The sequence below is a fragment of the Pteropus medius genome, unplaced genomic scaffold, assembly GCF_902729225.1.
Source record: "Pteropus medius unplaced genomic scaffold, Ma_sr-lr_union100, whole genome shotgun sequence".
NCBI lineage: Eukaryota > Metazoa > Chordata > Mammalia > Chiroptera > Pteropodidae > Pteropus > Pteropus medius.
In genome coordinates this window covers 21,218,501-21,237,784 of record NW_024349803.1, presented here as the reverse complement: position 1 = coordinate 21,237,784, position 19,284 = coordinate 21,218,501, and the positions used below count along the sequence as shown (strand labels likewise).

Sequence of the window (19,284 nt, the reverse complement as noted above, 5' to 3'; positions counted from 1 at the left end):
CATTTCTCCCAAAGGCATCCCAGCCTGGGGGCCAGTGGGGGATTGAGGGCAGGGGGATGTGGCCATGGGGTTCAGATGGACTGGGAGGAGGGGGGAGGGTGATGCATTAATTAATGGCTCCGTTAATTAATGTCATGTTGCTTGTCGCTTTCTCAGTGTGTGTATGGTCCATGCCCGCTGCTGGTGCCAGGGTGGGCGCCCATGCTGTACACCCAGCCTAGATGCCAGCCGTGTCTTGTGGGGGCGTGTGTGTAACTGTAGTGTAGTCAGGTGCTCAATGGAGAATATAAAAATAAAAAGAATCAAACATATACAGAAAAATAAATATATATTTTAAGTTTAAAAAACAGAAAAACAGACAAAACAATTCCCATCAGGTAGTTGTCTAATCCCCAGCTGGGTCTGATCCTGCTCATCACCCACCCGACCTGGCGGCCCCCTCACTTTGGGCTCAGGGGGTCTGTGGGGGACTGGGGGGCCATTTCCTTTTCTCTGCCCTTTTTTTTGGTTGTTCTATTTTGTACAGACAAGTCGGAAAAACAACAGCGACAAAAAAGTTCAGAAACTTTGTAAAATACTGTGTGTGTGATTCCTTGTAAAATATTTTCAAATGGTTTATTACAGAAGATCAGTTATTAAATAATGTTCATATTTTCACTTCAAATGGTTCCCATCCACTGTGTCTGCCCTGGGGTGAGGATTGGGTAGCTTGAAGAGACCCACTTAGCACTCAGCTGGGAGTGAAGGCCATAGCAATCCGGGACCTGGGTGGGCGCAAGGCCTCCTGATTTAGGCAGGCATCCCGCCATCGGGTCAGACCACTGGTCTAGTGGGCAGGTCTTCCACCCAAAGCAGAGAGTACCAGGCCTGAGTCCAGGCCCTGGCATCTGAAGGCCCAGTGCTGCTGTCTGGAGGAGCCAGGATCTGGTCTACCTATAAGCATGACCGCCCAGGGGAGGCTCAAGGCCCTGTGCTCTGTGGCCACTGCTGCTCACACTCGAACCCAACTCGGTCAGTTTCTGCAACTCCTCTCAGGCCTCCCTCCAGCCGGCCTTACGCCCTTGTTCATTTTAATCCCAACTCTCAATAGTCACCCCTAGTCTGTGCGACTGAGTTCTTTTCAAGGTAAAATACATAACCACCGATGCAGAAGTTTCCCGACGCTGCTGACACTCTCTTACAATACTCAGCACTCACCCAGTGACAGGCAGCTGAGTCCTCACCACAACTTTAGAGTTGGGTACTAGTTTATCCCCATACTGCAGATGAGTAAAGTGAGAGAGGATAAATCATATTTCCCTGGATGAGAAAAGCAAGAAATCAGCAAAGGTTTCAGAGGAGGTGGCCTGGGGCTCGAGCAGGGGCGGGGAGGGGGGATCTTAGATGGTTAAAAAAAAAAAATGGAGGAGAGAATTCCAAGCCTTAGAGAAGACAGCTTTCCTCACTCTTCTGCAGAGGCTGCCCACCGAGCAACGCCTAACTAGCAACCCCTAAGACAGCCCCCATGCCCTGACAATGTCCCGGAAGTCCTGGGGTAGGGCTGCCAGATAAAATACGAAACATCCAATCAAATTTGAATTTCAGATAAACAACGAATAGTTTTTAGTATGTTTCCAATATTGAATGGGACATAACTATACTAAAAAAATGGGGGATATGCTTATACTAAAAAATTATTCGTTGCTTATCCAAAATTCAAATTTCAGCACCCTCCGTTTTAATTTTCTAAATCTGGTAACCCTATCTTGGGGTGGCATCTAGTGGGAACCCACATACCAGACAAAGATAAAGGATGTCAACACCCTCTGTAATCTAGAAGGCTACACACACAATGGCAGATCAGTGGCTGCAAGGAAGGGATTCTGCACTTTATAAATGTACTTTGTCATATAACTATTTTATAGATATAGGCACATTTTTAAAAAGTAACTCAAGACGATTAGTTTGCACAGGACAAAACCTGCCAGAAGCCACCGTTGCAGTGAAGCGGGGACCCAGGGCCAGTCTTATCCAAGTTTGTGGGGAGACCTCTTTTCCTCTGAGCCAGCAATCAGAAGTTCCTGGTGGGGAGGAGAGTCACTGAGAGCTGCCAAGCCTTGCCTCTTTGGGGGCAGAAGACCTGAGTTTGAGTCGCGGCTCCAGATTACATGTAACAAGGGCAGCGTGGGCAACACACTCAGCACCCAGGCTGAATTGGCATTTTATACTGCATTCTCCATGGGCCCTCACAGTAGATCCTGTCATCATCTCCATTTTACAGTCCATGAAACTGAGTTTCAACAAAGTTCAGGAATCTGGCGAATGTCACACAGCCACCAAATGGCAGAGCAAGAATTCCAAGCTGGGTCACATCTCATACTTACAATACAACCTAAGTCGGCATGTGCCAGGACCATCCAACGTTCTTATCTACACTCCTGCCCACAATGACACACCCATTCAGATATACATGCACGGGGAGCCACTCCTTCCTGAGAATTCAGCAAGCGTGTGAACTGCTGTCGTGGTGCCGCCGGTACCCGCCGCTTTCCCAAGGTTAGCGATGCTCCTTCACCCACTCCCACCTCCCGAGAACCTGCGCAACCGTTCCTGAGAACTACAACTCCCAAGCACATCCTCCACTCGCCGCCTACAGGAACGGCCTGAGCGCACAGCCTCCTGGGAATTGTAGTTCTACCCAGAACCCTGGCTTCCGCTCGTCCCGTTTCCGCCGAGGACTCGGTGTCCCAGCCTGCCGCGGAGCCGGAAGACCTTCGCCAAGAGGGCATCCCGCTGCCGCCCGGGGTGCGCAAGCGCAGCGCTCCTGTTTGTCGGCGCTTGAGAAGGGAGGAGGTACGATCGAAGCCGAGACTCAGGCCGAGCCGGAGACGACTAGACTTGATTTGGGCCCAGAACTAGGCTCGGGACCGTAGGACCCCGGAGTGGATGGAGAAGGCCCAGCCCTGAGATTGACGCCAGCCCAGGTGGCCTGGCGCGGGGCCCACAGGGCAGGCGGGCAGGCTTGCGGAAGCCTTCCAGGGCCTTCCCTCAGGTCCCCGGCGAGGGCCCTAGGCCCCAGGCCCCGGCCCCCGACCAGGCCCGGCTCGGCACTTTGGGAGCTGACCCAACCAGAAGTGGAGCCTTCACCGGGGCCATAGGCCAGTGATTAGGCCGGCCCTGGGCCTCCCGTCGGGGCCGGACTGGTACGAGGCCCCGGGGAGGCCCCCAGCCCACTAGACCCTTCCCTGAGGCCGACGCCCGCCGAGAAGATGCAGCGCGCCCTACCCGGCGCCCGCCAGCACTTGGGGGCCATCCTCGCCAGCGCCAGCGTGGTGGTGAAGGCTCTGTGCGCGGCGGTTCTCTTCCTTTACCTGCTGTCCTTCGCCGTGGACACGGGCTGCCTGGCGGTTACCCCAGGCTATCTCTTTCCGCCCAACTTCTGGATCTGGACCCTGGCCACCCATGGGCTGATGGAACAGCACGTGTGGGACGTGGCCATCAGCCTTGCCACAGTGGTGGTAGCTGGACGTCTGCTGGAGCCCCTTTGGGGGGCCTTGGAGCTGCTCATCTTCTTCTCAGTTGTGAACGTGTCTGTGGGGCTGCTGGGGGCCTTCGCCTACCTCCTCACCTACATGGCTTCCTTCAACTTGGTCTACCTTTTCACTATCCGCATCCACGGCGCCCTGGGCTTTCTAGGTGGTGTTCTGGTGGCACTCAAGCAAACCATGGGGGACTGTGTGGTCCTGCGCGTACCCCAGGTGCGCATCAGCGTGGTACCCATGCTGCTGTTGGGGCTGCTGCTGCTGCTACGGCTGGCCACGCTGCTCCAGAGCCCAGCACTGGCCTCCTATGGCTTTGGGCTGCTTTCCAGTTGGGTGTATCTTCGCTTCTATCAGCGCCATAGCCGAGGCCGAGGGGACATGGCCGACCACTTTGCGTTCGCCACCTTCTTCCCTGAGATCCTGCAGCCTGTGGTGGGGCTGTTGGCGAACTTGGTGCACAGCCTCCTGGTGAAGGTTAAGATATGCCAGAAGACGGTGAAGCGCTATGATGTGGGGGCCCCATCCTCCATCACCATCAGCCTCCCGGGCACAGACCCTCAAGACGCGGAGCGGAGAAGGTACTGTGGAATCTTCTGAAACGTTGTTGAGCTAGGAGTGTATTTATTAAGTCACATTCCATCCATCAAGGTATTTGTTGTCTATAGGCTGGCAGCCAAGGGTCGGGTGTTGGAGCAGATTCCGGAAGAGATCAAATCCGGTTTGTGGCCTTGAGGAACTCAGCCTTTAGGTGTCTGGGTTCCAGTAGGTGCTTTTCAACATTAGGGAATGTTGCTCTTCTCACCACTCAGGCTGCTTAACAAGTCTCAAGAAATGTGCAGTTTCCTTTGGTGCTGTGTGAGGAGCTGATGGAGAGCCAGGTCCACACGTAACCCTGCTCGTACCTCAGAACCTTGGAATCCTAGACACTGGTTCTGTGGGAGCCAGAAACAACCTGCTGGTCCTTGAGAAGGAGGAACAGAGGAGGAGACCTGGGATCCTTAAGAGGCAGTCTGGGCCACCCCAATTTTCAGTTGCTGAACCATGTCCTCTTCCTGGATCCTGTGCTGCTTATTGAGGGGGAAGCTTGGGGCATTACTAGACTTACCCCGCCCTCCTGCAGGCATGTTACCAAACCCAGGGGACAGGCCACGTGACCCCAGGGAATGGAGACACCCCTTCATTATCTGTAAACCTAGCTATTTGCAGAGGCCTTAGCTGAGTTATTTACTCAGTGCACCCTGGCCAGGGCAGATCTTTTTCCAGCTCTTTCTCTCTCCCTGGTCTGTTGCCCCACCAGGGTGGTCACAGCTCTGTTTGCACCATTATTCTTGGGTTGTTTTGAGGCAATTACTTGAGTAATGATATCTGGAGCAGGCTCTGTTCCGACTTGCTGCATTTGTCTCAGGCTTCTATTTTTGCTCACCTGTGGAATGGGTTCTTGGCAACTTTATGAATTCAGCTGAAGAACTAGCCCTGTGCTTACTATCCACTGGGTCTGTGGAGCTGAGGGACACATCCTTTTCTTGAAGGAGTTTCCAGCTGAGGAAGGGCCACAGATCACTACGGTCCAAAGTGGCAGGTATTACAGGGCATAATTAGGGCCCTACAGTTTGCGCCCCTGTGGCTGACGAATCCTAAAGGTGGAGGTCTGTCTTAACCTCATCCAGCAGAGGAGATGGAGCCAGGATGGCTGGGCCTGGTAGAAACTGCTGTCTTCAGAGCTATTCGGGTAGGGTCAGGCCCCAGTGGCAGCTCCTCCTCCAGTGAGGGGTCTTAGATTGTTAGGTTTGGCAGGACACTCAAAACAGCTTTGCTCAGGCCCAAGAAAATAGCCTGGTGGATGCAGACCGGGGGGCGTCAGGATGTGGCACAGCCTTGTGGTTGTGAGCTTACTCTTGGATGGGGGTTACTCTTCCAATCACTTTGACATCTGGCTGCATGTCACTCCCAGACACGAAGGGCTACTAGTAGTGGGACCCAGGGTTTCTTATCTTTGACAGTTGTGAGGAAATGACTAGCAAGCCACTCTCTGCCTCGGGAGGCCTTTGACAGAATCGACAGGCAATCTCAGGGATGGGATTCTGGGTAGAAGAGGAAGACTATCTTGTCTGTGCCAACTTGCCATGTGCCAGGCTGGAGCACAGTGGAAGTATGCTGCGATTTTCTGTCCCCATGTCATTGTTGCCTCCCCATCATGTTCCCTGGCACGGTAGAGATCTTGCTTCTCTGCTGGAACTTGGAAGGCTAACAGGCTGTCTCCCATGCTGGTCGCACAGAGAGGTGGAGGCATCAGGGGTCCACAGTGGTACCAAGTGCGCATGTATACCTTCTCGTGAACTTTCCCACCTCCCGCAGAATGGGGTCTCCGGGGGTCTGCCCAGAGAACCAGTGCCCTACCCATGTAGGCTGTTTGTCCTTCCTCTCTTGCTACAAGGACTCAATGTGCCCCTACCATAACACAGCCCTGGTGGCTTTGGGGATTCTTCTGGGAAAGAGAATATTAGAATCGGTTAGGAGTGGGCTGACCCACGTTGGCCCTCTGCTTCCCAGGCTAAGAGCCAAGGCAGGTGCTTGAGTCCCAGCCTTCACCACAGACCCTTGCCAGGAGGCTCAGAACACCCCCAGTAAGGAGCAGGGAGTAGTAATTACTTTCTCCAGGGATGCCAGTGCCCAGGCAGAAACTCCCGTATCCAGGGACTTGGCCTTCTCTCCATCTACCCTGGAGCACCAGCTCTGCCACCCCTGCACCACCCTCAGAACCATTCCTGGGGCTGGCCTGGTGGGCACTCTGGCAGACACCCAGCTGGCCTTCTCAGCCTGGGGGGGCCCCAGCTATGGAGGGAAGGCTCTACAGCCTTGACATCCTCATTCTGATGGCAGAGTGGACCCTGATCCAAGCCCTGAGGAACCTTGGGCCCTGCACGAGAAGGGGAACACATAGGCTTCTGAAGGGTTCTGACAAAGGGATCCGAGTGGTAAGGGGCGGCAGCTTCATGAGGGCAGAGTCCAGGGATGAGCCAAGTCCAAACCCAGAGTGACCTGTCATCTTTCCTCTGGCCCCAGGCAACTGGCCCTGAAGGCCCTCAATGAGCGACTGAAGAGAGTGGAGGACCAGTCCGTCTGGCCAAGCATGGACGACGACGAAGAGGCTGGGGCCAAGGTGGACAGCCCCCTGCCCTCAGACAAGGCCCCCACACTCCCAGGGAAGGGGGCTGCCCCAGAATCCAGCCTGATTACCTTCGAGGCAGCTTCCCCGAAGCTGTAACTGCAGACCACCTTGAGTTTAGCACCTCCTCTCCCCAGCCCCCCTTGACACCCTCTCAGCTACTCTAGGGCACTGACTGCTCTGAGAGGGACGATGGCCCGCTAGGGGTTTTCACGGCCTTCCGCTATTTCTCGCCAACACTACCCAGGACTTTTGCTACCTGGTTCCACCTCCAGACAACCACTATGTCAGGCATGGGGCCTCTGAAGTATCAACCAGCCCAGGCCATCTGAGGTAAGACTGAGCCTCAGCCCCAAGCAAGAGGCTGCAGGGACACTGCTGCCACAGCTCCTGGGCCAACCTTCACACCTGATACTGGTTGCCGAGAGCCTTGAGCCAAGGCAAGGACTTGCCAAAAACATTCTGGGGGTCCAGCCAGTGCAGGAGCCAGCACAGGGCTGCACATCCCCGCCCACCCCCAGAAGGACTGTGTTCATGTCAAGATTTCTGGTTCCCTCTGCTGTGGTCACGGCTGCTTCTAGGCCAGAACAGCCACAGCTCCCAGGTATTTTCTACAGGACCACTGGAGTGGGCAGCCGAGCCCAGCCGCGCAGTATCAATAAAGCAGTTCTTTGAGGTATGACTCCCGGGCTCTGTCAGATCACCTTGTGCAGCCCCTCCCTCCATCATGCTCAACTGCAAAGTTAGAGACTTCAGGTTGAAGGGCTCAGTCCCCACAGCAACTCCTGCTGGATAAGCAGCCATCGCCCTCACTCTCCCTCCCCATCACCACTTGCGCACTGCCAAGCAGGCGTCCCAGAGCTGTTACCTCCCTTTCTCTCCCTGCCCAGGGGATCTGACAGTTGAGGGACTGTCATAAGAATCGTTCTTATCCATGGCTCACCTCCAAGACAGTGCTCAATGCTTGACACTTATGGAGGCAGCCCATCTCCAGCTGCCATCCTGCCATTGTCCAGATCTAACCCCACAGAATGAGACTCCAGCACAGTGGGCAGCTGGAAGACCGAAGGACACACGGTGGTACCATCCACAACCACAGCCCTAGGGCCTGCGAGGGCCCTGAGTGGCATGGGACACTCAGCAGCCAGATCCTGGGGGCTTGTGTGCTGGGAGAGCTTCGGCCTCTCGCTGAGCAGCCACGGGTGGGGTCCCGGTCTCCGCACTGCCCTTTGTTCATGCTAATTGCATCAGCGAGAACTATCCCCAACTCTGGGCTATTCCCCCCATCCGGTCTTTTCAGTCACTTTTTTATTTCACTTTTTTTTCTCCTGTAATTTCTGGACATACCAGTACAAGTATGAGTTGAGTTGCTGGGGAGGCAGTCTTGACACCCAGCTTCCTCCAGACACATGATCCATTAGCGCCGCAAGAGAGGAGACAGGAGGCACTCCAGTGTGAGAAGCAATGTCACACACGGATGTCACACACAGGACTCCTACCAGAGCCCCAGTGCCTGAGGTGTCCCTGTGACCTAGTCAGCTGAGAAAGTCCAGGTGGTCCCAGCCCCAGTTCCTACACTGACGGGCAAATCCAGGCTTCCAGGCTGAGAAGAGCTCACGGCTGAATCCTCTTGCGGTACAAGTAAGCATTGCTTACCTGGTTCATGATGACCAAGCTGGTAATAACGGGGCATAGCACAGCCAGGTACCAGACCCCACCAGTGACAGTGGCAGTGAACCAGAGCGAGCACATGCCCAACAAGAGGCTGGCACTACCCAGAAGGTAGCCCACGAGCCCAGAAGTGGCATGGTACAGCTTGAGCTTGGCCAGGGGCCATCGGGGCAGCAGTTTGGGGTAGAGCAGCCCCACCCCACCTGAGCACTGCAGCCCTGCCCACAGCACAGCTAGCAGCCCTGCCCTCCCATGCCATGTGGCCAGGTGGCCTTTGCCAAGCTGTTCCTTGTGGAGGATGACAAGACCCAGGCCCAGCAGTGCACACAGAAGGGCCAACAGCTGCAGTACCCAGTGGCAGCGTGCTCGGCCTTTCCGCGAGAGGGAGCGCAGCAGCGAACTCTCAGGAGAGAAGACCAGCAGTGCCTCCGTCATCAGGAAAGAGAACTGGGGAGACAGGAATGAGAAACTAAGTGAGTCCTGCCCGGCAGAAGAGAAGAGGGATTTAGATAACCTCAGCTGCCCATCAATCTGGGCTGATTCCCCTCCATTCTCTCCCCACTGACAAAAGTATCCATTTATCGGGGCTGACATTGAGACCTCCATCTGGGACAGAACACCTGCCCCGAGGAACCAGCAAGAGGTACCCCTCCATACTTCTTCCTAGGTGCTGTTCTGAAATGTCATCTCTGCTATTACCCCAGAAAACACAAGGTTTGAGATGTGCACTTATAAATGATTCACAAGCCTTGTTTCCCCAAACGGGGCTGGATACAATTTCTTGGTAGAGCTGGCCAAGCGGGTGCACTGTGTCAAGGAAAATTAGATGCATCGCTATAAGTTAAAAAGGGACAGAGTTACAACCAAATGTGTTTTCTAAGCTTCCTGCCTGAAGGTGGGTGAGGGCTCATTTTGTGCTTAGACAAACCTTACCCATTTGCCCTGGGTCTTCAATACTCTAGTTCAAGTCTAGGATATAGACCATGGGCAGGAGTTGGAGCATGCAACTCCTCCAATCCCACATCCCATCCCTCCAGACATATTAAATGACCATAAGGATTCAGAGGCTACAAGGGCCACCACCCATACCTATGCTCCTTCCCACCCCTAAGAGCTGGCCAGGCCCACTACTTACAGCCAGAGACATAAGCACGGGGTGCCAGGAGAACAGACCTGGAACGAGAAGAGGAGGACTTGTGAAGCTGAGGAAGGACTTGTGAAGCCACACCAATACCTACGGGCTGAGGAATATGAGTAGCCCATCGCCCAAGGAAATGCTGCCAAAATGCGAGCCCCCTTCCCACCAAGTGGAGCACCAAGGCGAGGAAAGAGAAGCCAGGTATGTGGGACCTGGCCAAGCTGGCAGACCCCCCACATTCCTCTACTCCACCCCACTTATCCTTCCAGCATAGCATGTCCCTCAACCAGACCTTTCTCAGGAGTCAGGCCCAAGACTTCCTATTGCCCCTACTCCCCAGGTAAATATGGCAATTTTCTCCCCAGAAGTTAACTGTTAATTATACTTACTGGAGCCAGGCCTAGCAAGCACAGCCACAAAGATGGTGAAACCAAGGGCCACAAGGTGAGCAGCAGCCCCAGAGGCAGTGCGCAGGGCTCTGTAGATGTGCGACTCAGTCTCCACCGAAAGGGCCATGGTCAACCAGGCCAGTGGCTGTAGCCTGAAAACATAGTAGAATCAGCAAGGATCTCCGATGCCCACTGTCCAGTCCACTCTTCTCACTGGAGCAAGAATTGCAGGTCAGGAATGCCACTCTCTTCCAAGATTTTAAGGTAGGAAGGGACAGTATCAAAACATGCACCAGAAATAGTAGAGGACCGGCGCCCTGTCAGCATGTACCTGCACCTGAACTGGCACTGATCACTTGCCCACCTTCCAGGTAAGATGTGCAAAGCTGTGTAATAGACTACAAATCCCCGCGTGCATCACGCCGTCGCCAGGCGAGAGAGCCAGCTGGAGCGGCATGAAGCACCACGGGAATTGTAGTTCCCAGCTGCGACAAACTTGCAGCCTGAATCCCTTCGCGCGCACTCTTCTCACGTGCCGCAGGCACGCTGGCCCTACACGCTAGGGATTCGCCTGCCTCACCCGCAGCGCCGACCCGATGCGGTGGTTTCCTCCTGAGAAAGCGGGATACTTGGGGCACTGCCGCGCGTACCGCCGCTCCGTCGCGGCGCCGCCTCACTTCCGGGTGTGATGTCTACCCACCCGGGATTTCCTGGGACGAGCCCCCTCCGCAGCCACACCTCCGCGTCGCGCTGCGCAGGCGTTGTCGATCGGACGGCTTCACGGTGTGTGAGTGCGCAGGCGTGCTTGACCGGACAGCCGAGGCCTCCGAGTTTTTCTTTGAAAGGTGTTCCCAGGGATCCCGGCGCTTAGAGCCACGGTCCTGGGTCCCGCTAGTGCCATGGGCAGCGGCTGCCGCATCGAATGCATATTCTTCAGCGAGTTTCACCCCACACTGGGACCCAAGATCACCTATCAGGTGCCATCCGGGCTTGCGGGGCTGAGGGGCGGGGGCGGGAAATTGGGACGCTTTCGGGAGCTCAGCCCGCTGCCTGAAAGCGGTGGATCCCCGTTCTCGTGCAGCATGCAGTCCCGCCACTCCTTCATTAGCGGATATCGTAAACCGAGAGGATACTCAGACCCAAGTCTCAGGCTCCCGTGTGGCGGGCCAGACAAACATCACAAAAGCAGTGATTATGGAAAATCGGGCTGTGGGGATCCAGGGAAGGTACCACCGTCCCTCGAGAGGTGGGGATAGGTGATCCACTACTATCCCCGGATGCACAGGAATTTAGGTGACGGGGGAGAGAGTGTGCCAAGTAGAAGGAACAGCATATACAAAAGCCAGGAGGCAAGTGAGAACATAGCATGTGTTTGGAAACACAAAACAGTAGTAGTCCTGGGTGGGTGGGAGAGAGAGGGCTTAGGCCTTGGGGTTTTACTGTTTACTCTGCCTAGTCCCAAGGTCTACTAAGGAGCCTTTACCACCCGCCTCCCCAGGTTCCCGAGGACTTCATCTCCCGGGAGCTGTTTGACACCGTCCAAGTGTACATCATCACCAAGCCAGAGCTGCAGAACAAGCTCATCACTGTGTGAGGCCCTAGCTGGGGGAGTTCTGTGGAGGCGTGGACAGGCTTGTGAGTGGGAGGAGCCTGACTTTGTTCCCACCTTTCCCCCTGTCCAGCACAGCTATGGAGAAGAAACTGATCGGCTGCCCTGTGTGCATCGAGCACAAGAAGTACAGCCGCAATGCTCTGCTCTTCAACCTGGGCTTCGTGTGTGATGCCCAGGCCAAGACCTGTGCCCTCGAGCCCATCGTCAAAAAGCTGGCTGGCTACCTGACCACACTGGAGGTCTGCCACACTGTGGGCTTGGGTGGAAGGGCAGGCAGAGTTGGGGAACACATGTCTCCAAAGCTCTCCAGACCTAGGAATCTGCCAGGACAGGATGCCAACCAGGGTTCACAGAGTGTACCCACCATGCTGTCCATGCTCCATCCAGCTAGAGAGCAGCTTCGTGTCCACGGAGGAGAGCAAGCAGAAGTTGGTGCCCATCATGACCATCTTGCTGGAGGAGCTTAATGCTTCAGGCCGGTGCACTCTACCCATCGGTATGGACCCGCCTCTGCAAGGACAACAGAAGGGTAGAGGAGGGATGGGAAAGTGACAGGGGAAGGTGAACCCAGCCAAGAACAAACTCATGAACAAATTCGTGGCTAGGAAATAGCCATGAGCTGAGCTGATGTTGTCCACGGTCTAGTGCATGATGGGGCTGGGGATGGGGCAGGAGAGGCCAGCAGAGCTCTCTAGCTCTTTGCATGTTCCTTCCCTTCTCTGGACCTCGGTCTCTCGCTCCATAAAAGGAGAAGATTGGCCCTACCCAGAACCACCTGCCTGCCTCAAGGGTTGCTGGGAGGACTAGATGGTAATTGAAGGTCTCTTAGAGGAAATATGTGTGGTGCCCCCTGCAGATGAGTCCAACACCATCCACTTGAAGGTGATTGAACAGCGGCCTGACCCTCCTGTGGCCCAGGAATATGATGTACCTGTCTTTACCAAGGACAAGGAAGATTTCTTCAACTCACAGTGGGACCTCACCACACAGCAGGTGCGCCAGCCCTCCCGGGGTATCATCACCTAGGGCCGGCCACAGCCTTGGCCTCATCCCACCCCCACTGACCCAGCCCTGTCCTGCCCAGATCTTGCCGTACATTGATGGTTTCCGCCACGTCCAGAAGATCTCAGCCGAGGCAGACGTGGAGCTCAACCTCGTGCGCATCGCCATCCAGAACCTGCTGTGAGTGGGGCAACAATCACACCCATGACAGGGTCGCCAGCCAGGGAAGAGCCCAGGGGTCCCGAGTATGGCGGCTGGGAAGGCACGGCCCTCAGAAGCTGAGCACAGCTATCTCCCCCAGGTACTATGGTGTTGTGACACTGGTGTCCATCCTCCAGGTAGGTGAGTCTGGGGCCTGGTTATGTGGAGAGTGGATCATGTGACAGGGCCAGACTGGGGCTGTGTCAGACTTCCAAGCCCCTCACTCAGGCCCCTGTGCCTCCTGCTGCCCTCCAGTACTCCAATGTGTACTGCCCGACACCCAAGGTCCAGGACCTGGTAGATGACAAGTCCCTGCAGGAGGCGTGTCTGTCCTATGTGACCAAACAAGGTAGTGGTGGGCTCTGGGGGAGGCCATCTCGGGGAGGGCAGGGCCACCTGGAGAGCTGACCACTGGCATCCACAGGGCACAAGAGGGCCAGTCTCCGGGACGTGTTCCAGCTGTACTGCAGCCTGAGCCCTGGCACTACTGTGAGAGACCTCATTGGCCGCCACCCTCAGCAGCTGCAGCGCGTTGATGAAAGGTTGGTCAGAAGGGGATTCCCTGGGGTGTGAGGGGAGTGCCTGAGGGCAGATACACTCTCTCTGTCTCTCCATAGCCTCAGGTTAGAAAAGAAGCAGATTCTCAGGAAGCAGAATCATGTGGCACTGGTAGTCCAGGCAGGCTTCCTGGAGGTGATGAGCTTGGAGGCTAGTCCAGTCACTGAGACAAAATTGGAGGGGAGACTGCAGGAAAGGATTGGGCTGGCTGGAAGGAGGTCTGGCCAGGGCATCACCCCTCTCTCCCTCGACCCACACCTCAGGAAGCTGATCCAGTTCGGGCTTATGAAGAACCTCATCCGGAGACTACAGAAGTACCCTGTGCGGGTCTCTCGGGAGGAGCGGAGTCACCCTGCCCGGCTTTACACAGGATGCCATAGCTACGACGAGATCTGCTGCAAGACAGGTAGAGGCAGCTGGAGTGGGGTCAGGGCGGGGTGGCCAAGCCAAGGGTGCTGACCTCACCTCTACCACCCAACTCAGGCATGAGCTACCATGAGCTGGATGAACGCCTGGAAAACGACCCCAACATCATCATCTGCTGGAAGTGAGGCTGGGGAGGGCTGGACCCAGACACAGCTGTAGCTACTTTCTCCCGTCTGGTGCATGAAGGCTAGACCAGCAGACTAGTCCATCCTGTCTCAAGGTTAATCCTCACTTCTGTAAATAAAGTCATCCATTTCAACCTACCTTTATTGAGTACCACCTCTGAGCCAGCCACCAGAGAACCAACAGTGGATGAAATAGCCATGGTCCTGGTGCCCTGGAGCGCCATCTGGTGGGTAGGGCCCGCAATGGACAAATAAATGTACCCGCTAATTAAAAACTGAAAGAAACAATCTGGAAGATGTGATGAAGAGAAGTGGGGTGGGAGCTGGGGCTGCTCTAGATTAGAGGAGCAAGGAAGGTCTTGTTGAGGTGACTGACTTAAACTGAGCCCTGAAGGAGGAAGAGTATTCCAGGCAGAGGGAACAGGTGCAGAAGCCCCAAAGCAAAAACCACTTTGGGATGTTTGAGGAATCCAAGGGAGGCCCATGGGGGCTGGAACATCAGAGGCAAGGGGGAGAGGGGCAAGGAACAAAGTCCCGAGGTAGGAGAAGGAGCAAAAGCCTGATACTGCAGGGCTGCTGGTGAGATAGTATTTTGAGGGCCACAGGCAGCCATAGTCACCCTCATGCGAGGGAGTAATGTCTCGTGTACACTTTTAAAGGACTCCAGCTGCTCCGGAGGATCAGGAGTGGAAATGAGTCCAGTAAAAGGGCTCAGTACTGACCTCACGCGAGGTGATGGCAGCCTGGACTAGGATGCAGAGAAGTTGTGGGCCCTGCGCAGTATTTGAGGGGTCCTGCCAACAGGTGGAGCTGAGTGCGAGAAATACTGGAAGGAGGAAGCCAAGCCCCAGGCGGGGGGCCGGGATAGAGGAACTGCTGGAAGAGCTGGTGGGGGCGGGGCGACTTGACGTCCGTCCGAGAAAAAACCCTAGGCCACGGGAGTTGGCACTCGGGAGACCTGTAAGCCGCAGCCGGTTGCGAGGGAGAAAATTCCGGGAATCCGAATAGAGCTGCTGCCCGCAGCCCTGCAGGCGAGGCCCACCTGGCGGTGCAACCCCTGAGCGGGCCGCGGGGAGGAGCACTGCGCAGGCGCCGAGCTAGCCGTTTCCATGGCGGCGAGAACACGCATCTCAACCGCTGCACAACGGACGTGCCGGACACCGTTGTGCTCCAGTGTGCCGGCACCCCCGTCTCGGTGCCCGCTGCTGCCGGGAGTCAACCGAACCCCGCCTTCTCGCTCTCTGTCCCCGGCCCCGACATGGGCGATCTGGAGCTGCTGCTGCCCGGGGAAACTGAAGTGCTGGTGCGGGAACTGTGCAGCTTCTCGCTGCGCGAGATGGGCTCTGGAAGGTGAGGCAGCTGGATCAAGGGGCAGGCGGAGTCATGGGGTCAGAGTCTTTGAGTGGGGGGAGTCCTGACATTGGAAGGAGGAGTTGCCCAGTGTGGAGGGGCCCGCAGGTGAGGAGGTAAAACTCTCCGAGATAGGAGTATGTGATCTTGAGCCACCTCTGGCCCCTCAGGATCAGGTTAAGCCTCAATGGGACCCAGCCCCCACCCCACTCCTACTGCACCCATGTGTACCCAAATGCACACACACACCCTCTGGGGCAGGTGGAACCAGCAGCATGAGAACCTGGAGAAACTGAACATGCAGGCCATCCTTGATGCCACAGCCAGCCAGGGGGAGCCCATCCAGGAGCTGCTGGTAACCCATAGAAAGGTATGCTGGGAGTCACAAGCAGGGTTCTTGCCTTCACGCCAACACCCCACCCCACCACTCTACCCTTCAAGAGCACCCTGGGTGCCTGCTCTTCCCTCCAGCTGGTATACCTGTCCTCCCCAAAGGAGGAGTATGTTACACATTTGCTTTTGTATCCCTGTTGGATATGACCGTGGCATGCCAGGCCAGGTGCAGATCGTGGGTTGACTAGGGCGATAGTCATGGATCATAGAACAACCTGAGCTATAGGTGAGGGCCCAAGTTCCTGAATAGACTGTCAGGCTGGAGGGGGCCCCCCACTGAAGTGGGGGTGGGGCTTTGGCATGGAAGGAGGCAGCCTTCCTACCGAGAGAGAGAGAGAGAGAAAGAGAGAGAGAGAGAGAGAGAGGAGTTAGAAACCAGGGATTGGCTTAGTTGGAACATGAGCCAGGAGGTGGCACCAACAGATGACCTGAGATATCACTTGACATGGGGGTTTCTCATCAAGGAAAAGGTAGAGCCCCCTTCTGGGGGATGCAGTAAGAAGAGGGCACTGTGAAGAGCCTGGGTAAGGGTGAGGATAAGGCATACAAGAGCCTTGGAAGGCCAGAGGACAGGGACAAGAGGGAGGGCATAAGCAGGAGAGCTAGCCTGAGGGGGAGCAAGGCAGCCTGGAGACAAGGCAAGGGCCAGTCTCAGGAATCGTGGGAGATGTCCCCACATAGATGTTGAGGACAGCTGGAAATGAAGGTCAGGGTGCAGGAGAGAGGTCAGGAAGATACTCATGGGGTGTAGGAGAGTCTAGGGGCCCAGGAGAGTTTGAGGAGAGCTGGGCTATGCTGAGCCAGGGATAGGAGAGTTGCCAGGCCAAGGTAAGCCCACGTCATCCCTCCTATCCTGTCCCCTCCCCTCAAAGATCCCAACGCTGGTGGAGGAGCTGATCGCAGTGGAGATGTGGAAGCAGAAGGTGTTCCCTGTGCTGTGCAGGCTAGAGGACTTCAAGCCCCAGAACACTTTTCCTATATATATGGTGGTGAGCTGGGCCCCTGGACCACACCCTGCCCACTCTTTCAGAGGGCCTTGGACTAGAGAGGATAGCTGGTAGTCCCTATCCCTCCATCAGCATCCCTGGACCCTGTTCTCTGCTTTATGTGCTAGGTACACCACGAGGCCTCCATCATCAACCTCCTAGAGACAGTGTTCTTCCACAAGGTGAGGCGTCAGTCCTGCCCAGTGGCTACTGCCCCGGGCCGGGCCCTGGTGACAAAGGGGGGTTATGCTTTGGGGTGGGGTGCATCAGAGACAGAATGCTTCCCTTCTGCCTGCCCCCAGGAGGTGTGTGAGTCAGCAGAGGACACGGTCTTGGACCTGGTGGACTACTGCCACCGCAAACTGACAATATTGGTGGCCCGCAGTGGCCACAGTGGTTCCCCCGAGGAGGAGGAGTTGCAGTACAGCACCCCCATGAAGGTAGGCTGAGGTTCCCTGGGGCTGGCAAGGGCTAGACCCAAGAAGCCACGCCCCCCAGGCCTGAGCACCATGTGCCCCCCAGGAGCTGCAGAAGCAGGCAGAGCTGATGGAATTTGAGATCGCGCTGAAGGCACTCTCAGTGCTGCGCTACATCACAGACTGCGTGGACAGGTGGGCCATCCTGCCAGCCTGAGACCTGAAGGGGAGGGCTGAGAGCCTGGGCCTGTTGCTTCTGCTCACCCGTCTCCACCCCTGTCCCTAGCCTTTCCCTGAGCACCCTGAGCCGCATGCTCAGCACCCACAACCTGCCCTGCCTCCTGGTGGAACTGCTGGAGCACAGTCCCTGGAGCCGGCGGGAAGGAGGTAAGGCCCTTCTCCACCTGCCTAAGCCCCAGCTCTCTGCTTCCAGGACATCCTCCAGGATGAGTGACGGTCGGTAACTTGCACACCAGCAGATAAACTCTGCCCCCTAGCCCACATCGGACACCAGGATACCTCACCCAGAGTGGGCCAGACCTGGGCTCTGCAGCAAGCAAGGCCCATGTGCTCACTAGAGGACTCACTATGCCCTGGAGCGAGCGCTACCAGAGTCTGGGCAAGTCCTGTGCCCAGGCAATGATCAGTTCCCCAGCCCACATGGCCACTCAAAGAGCATGCAATGTCTGCCCCCAGGAAGCAATGGTATGCTGGTTCCTCTCCCCAGGCAAGCTGCAGCAATTTGAGGGTGGCCGTTGGCAGACAGTGGCCCCCTCAGAGCAGCAAAAGCTGAGCAAGTTGGACGGACAGGTGTGGATCGCCCTATACAACCTGCTGCTGAGCCCTGAGGCCCGGGCCCGCTACTGCCTCACAAGCTTTGCCAAAGGACAGCTACTCAAGGTGGGAACTCCTCCCACACCGTCCCCACAGCCCCAGCTCTGCCCCACCTCACCACTGCTGCTTATCTTTGTCCTACCTCTGCCTCAGGCCTGTTTCCAGACCTCAGGCCTCAGGTAATGTGGCAGCTAGTGGGACACGGGCCCCGCAGGAACCCTCAATCCAGCCCAGTCCCTCTCCGTTCCTTGACCTTCTGATCAGTACCACTTCACAATGGCCTCTCCTGGACACTCTTGCAGCTTCGAGCCTTCCTCACAGACACACTGCTCGACCAGCTGCCCAACCTGGCAGACCTACAGGGTTTCCTGGCCCGCCTGGCCCTGACCGAACCCCACCCCCCTAAGAAGGACCTGGTGTTGGAACAGGTAGGCACTGGGAAGTTATTTGCTCAGGACCACTTTGCCAGCTCCTCCCTGTCACTCTCCACTTCTCTCCCCCAGATCCCAGAAATCTGGGAACGGCTCGAGCGAGAGAACAGAGGCAAGTGGCAGGCGATTGCCAAGCATCAGCTGCAGCATGTATTCAGCCCCTCGGAGCAGGACCTGCGGCTGCAGGCACGAAGGTGAGGTCTGCCGAGCTGGCACACAGGGTGGAAGGGATGCAGAAGGCATGGATGTGGGTAGGGGTGCTCCCATGCTCCCTCCAACCAAGCCCAGCCAGGCCTTCCTGACCCCTTTTCCCAGGTGGGCTGAGACCTACAAGCTAGATGTGCTAGAGGCAGTGGCTCCAGAGCGGCCCCGCTGTGCCCACTGCAGCGCAGAGGCCTCCAAGCGCTGCTCACGATGCCAGAATGAGTGGTATTGCTGCAGGTGAGGGTATCCTAGGACCTTGGGTCCTTAAGCATCACTCCCACACCCCCCACAAGCACTTTATCCTCACCCGCCCACTTGCCTGCAGGGAGTGCCAAGTCAAGCACTGGGTGAAGCATGGAAAGACTTGCGTCCTGGCAGCCCAGGGTGACAGAGCAAAGTGAAAGCGGCCGCGCCTGAGGGCTGATTACCCATGCCATACAACCCAGTCAGAGTGTGCCCCTGAACCTCAAGATCTCAGCCTGGCCTCTGCAAGAGCCGCAGCCACCCACCCAGATGGTGAGCTTAGCAGACGGGTGGAGCTGCTGCCCCATCTCCGCCGGCAAAGCGCTCTCGCTTCCTGCCCCACCCTGTGGATGGGCTTAGGGCGCTGGCTGCCTCAGTTGGGGCAGGAGTCAACGGCAAGGGCGAGGGTGACGAGGGTGACGGCCGGATGTGGGGACCCTCTTCCTCTTGCACAGTAAAGCTGGTCTCCAGAACACGCCTGTCTCCGCGTGACCCTTTGCGTTCGTCGTTAGGGGGAGGGGAGTTGCTCGCGGGATAAAGGAAGGGAAGGAAAGAAGGGCGGGGACTCCGCAAGAGTCCCCCGCCGCCGCCCCCGCTGCCCCACTCCGCCCGCGGGCT

The 19,284-nt window shown here is 56.6% G+C and overlaps 4 protein-coding genes across 14 annotated transcripts; 3 read left to right on the top strand and 1 right to left on the bottom strand.

Moving 5' to 3' along the window:
- The first annotated feature begins 2,726 nt into the window (after positions 1 to 2,726).
- On the top strand, positions 2,727 to 7,369 carry TMEM115 (transmembrane protein 115). 2 transcript variants are annotated; one of them, XR_005647549.1, is made up of 2 exons: positions 2,727 to 4,169; positions 6,585 to 6,721. XR_005647549.1 is itself a non-coding variant. In XM_039837856.1 (2 exons), the coding sequence occupies exons 1-2, from the start codon at positions 3,249 to 3,251 to the stop codon at positions 6,784 to 6,786; spliced, it is 1,053 nt and encodes a 350-aa protein (XP_039693790.1). In that variant the 5' UTR covers positions 2,735 to 3,248; the 3' UTR covers positions 6,787 to 7,369. The 2 variants fall into 2 exon arrangements, 1 of the variants encoding a protein (XP_039693790.1); XM_039837856.1 differs by having other exon boundaries at positions 2,735 to 4,099; positions 6,585 to 7,369.
- A 609-nt stretch (positions 7,370 to 7,978) lies between these two features.
- On the bottom strand, positions 7,979 to 10,597 carry CYB561D2 (cytochrome b561 family member D2). Its single transcript, XM_039837859.1, has 4 exons — positions 10,466 to 10,597; positions 9,886 to 10,037; positions 9,494 to 9,531; positions 7,979 to 8,805 (listed from the first exon to the last, which is right to left on the bottom strand). Exons 2-4 carry the CDS (start codon positions 10,010 to 10,012, stop codon positions 8,302 to 8,304), a joined length of 669 nt encoding a protein of 222 aa, XP_039693793.1. The 5' UTR covers positions 10,013 to 10,037; positions 10,466 to 10,597; the 3' UTR covers positions 7,979 to 8,301.
- On the top strand, positions 10,391 to 13,947 carry NPRL2 (NPR2 like, GATOR1 complex subunit). Of its 9 annotated transcripts, none has more exons than XM_039837852.1 (11): positions 10,391 to 10,862; positions 11,384 to 11,475; positions 11,568 to 11,736; positions 11,885 to 11,993; positions 12,354 to 12,490; positions 12,582 to 12,679; positions 12,801 to 12,837; positions 12,956 to 13,049; positions 13,125 to 13,242; positions 13,522 to 13,664; positions 13,742 to 13,947. In XM_039837852.1, exons 1-11 carry the CDS (start codon positions 10,785 to 10,787, stop codon positions 13,807 to 13,809), a joined length of 1,143 nt encoding a protein of 380 aa, XP_039693786.1. In that variant the 5' UTR covers positions 10,391 to 10,784; the 3' UTR covers positions 13,810 to 13,947. The 9 variants fall into 9 exon arrangements, with proteins under 9 accessions (XP_039693786.1, XP_039693784.1, XP_039693781.1 ...); XM_039837850.1 differs by having other exon boundaries at positions 10,648 to 10,862; positions 11,885 to 12,026; XM_039837847.1 differs by having other exon boundaries at positions 10,648 to 10,862; positions 11,885 to 12,026; positions 12,929 to 13,049.
- A 292-nt stretch (positions 13,948 to 14,239) lies between these two features.
- Positions 14,240 to 19,141, top strand: ZMYND10 (zinc finger MYND-type containing 10). 2 transcript variants are annotated; one of them, XM_039837839.1, is made up of 12 exons: positions 14,240 to 15,159; positions 15,421 to 15,529; positions 16,425 to 16,541; positions 16,667 to 16,720; positions 16,841 to 16,978; positions 17,061 to 17,149; positions 17,241 to 17,341; positions 17,682 to 17,854; positions 18,091 to 18,216; positions 18,292 to 18,413; positions 18,535 to 18,660; positions 18,749 to 19,141. In XM_039837839.1, exons 1-12 carry the CDS (start codon positions 15,068 to 15,070, stop codon positions 18,822 to 18,824), a joined length of 1,323 nt encoding a protein of 440 aa, XP_039693773.1. In that variant the 5' UTR covers positions 14,240 to 15,067; the 3' UTR covers positions 18,825 to 19,141. The 2 variants fall into 2 exon arrangements, with proteins under 2 accessions (XP_039693773.1, XP_039693774.1); XM_039837840.1 differs by lacking the exon at positions 16,425 to 16,541.
- The last annotated feature ends 143 nt before the right edge of the window (positions 19,142 to 19,284 follow it).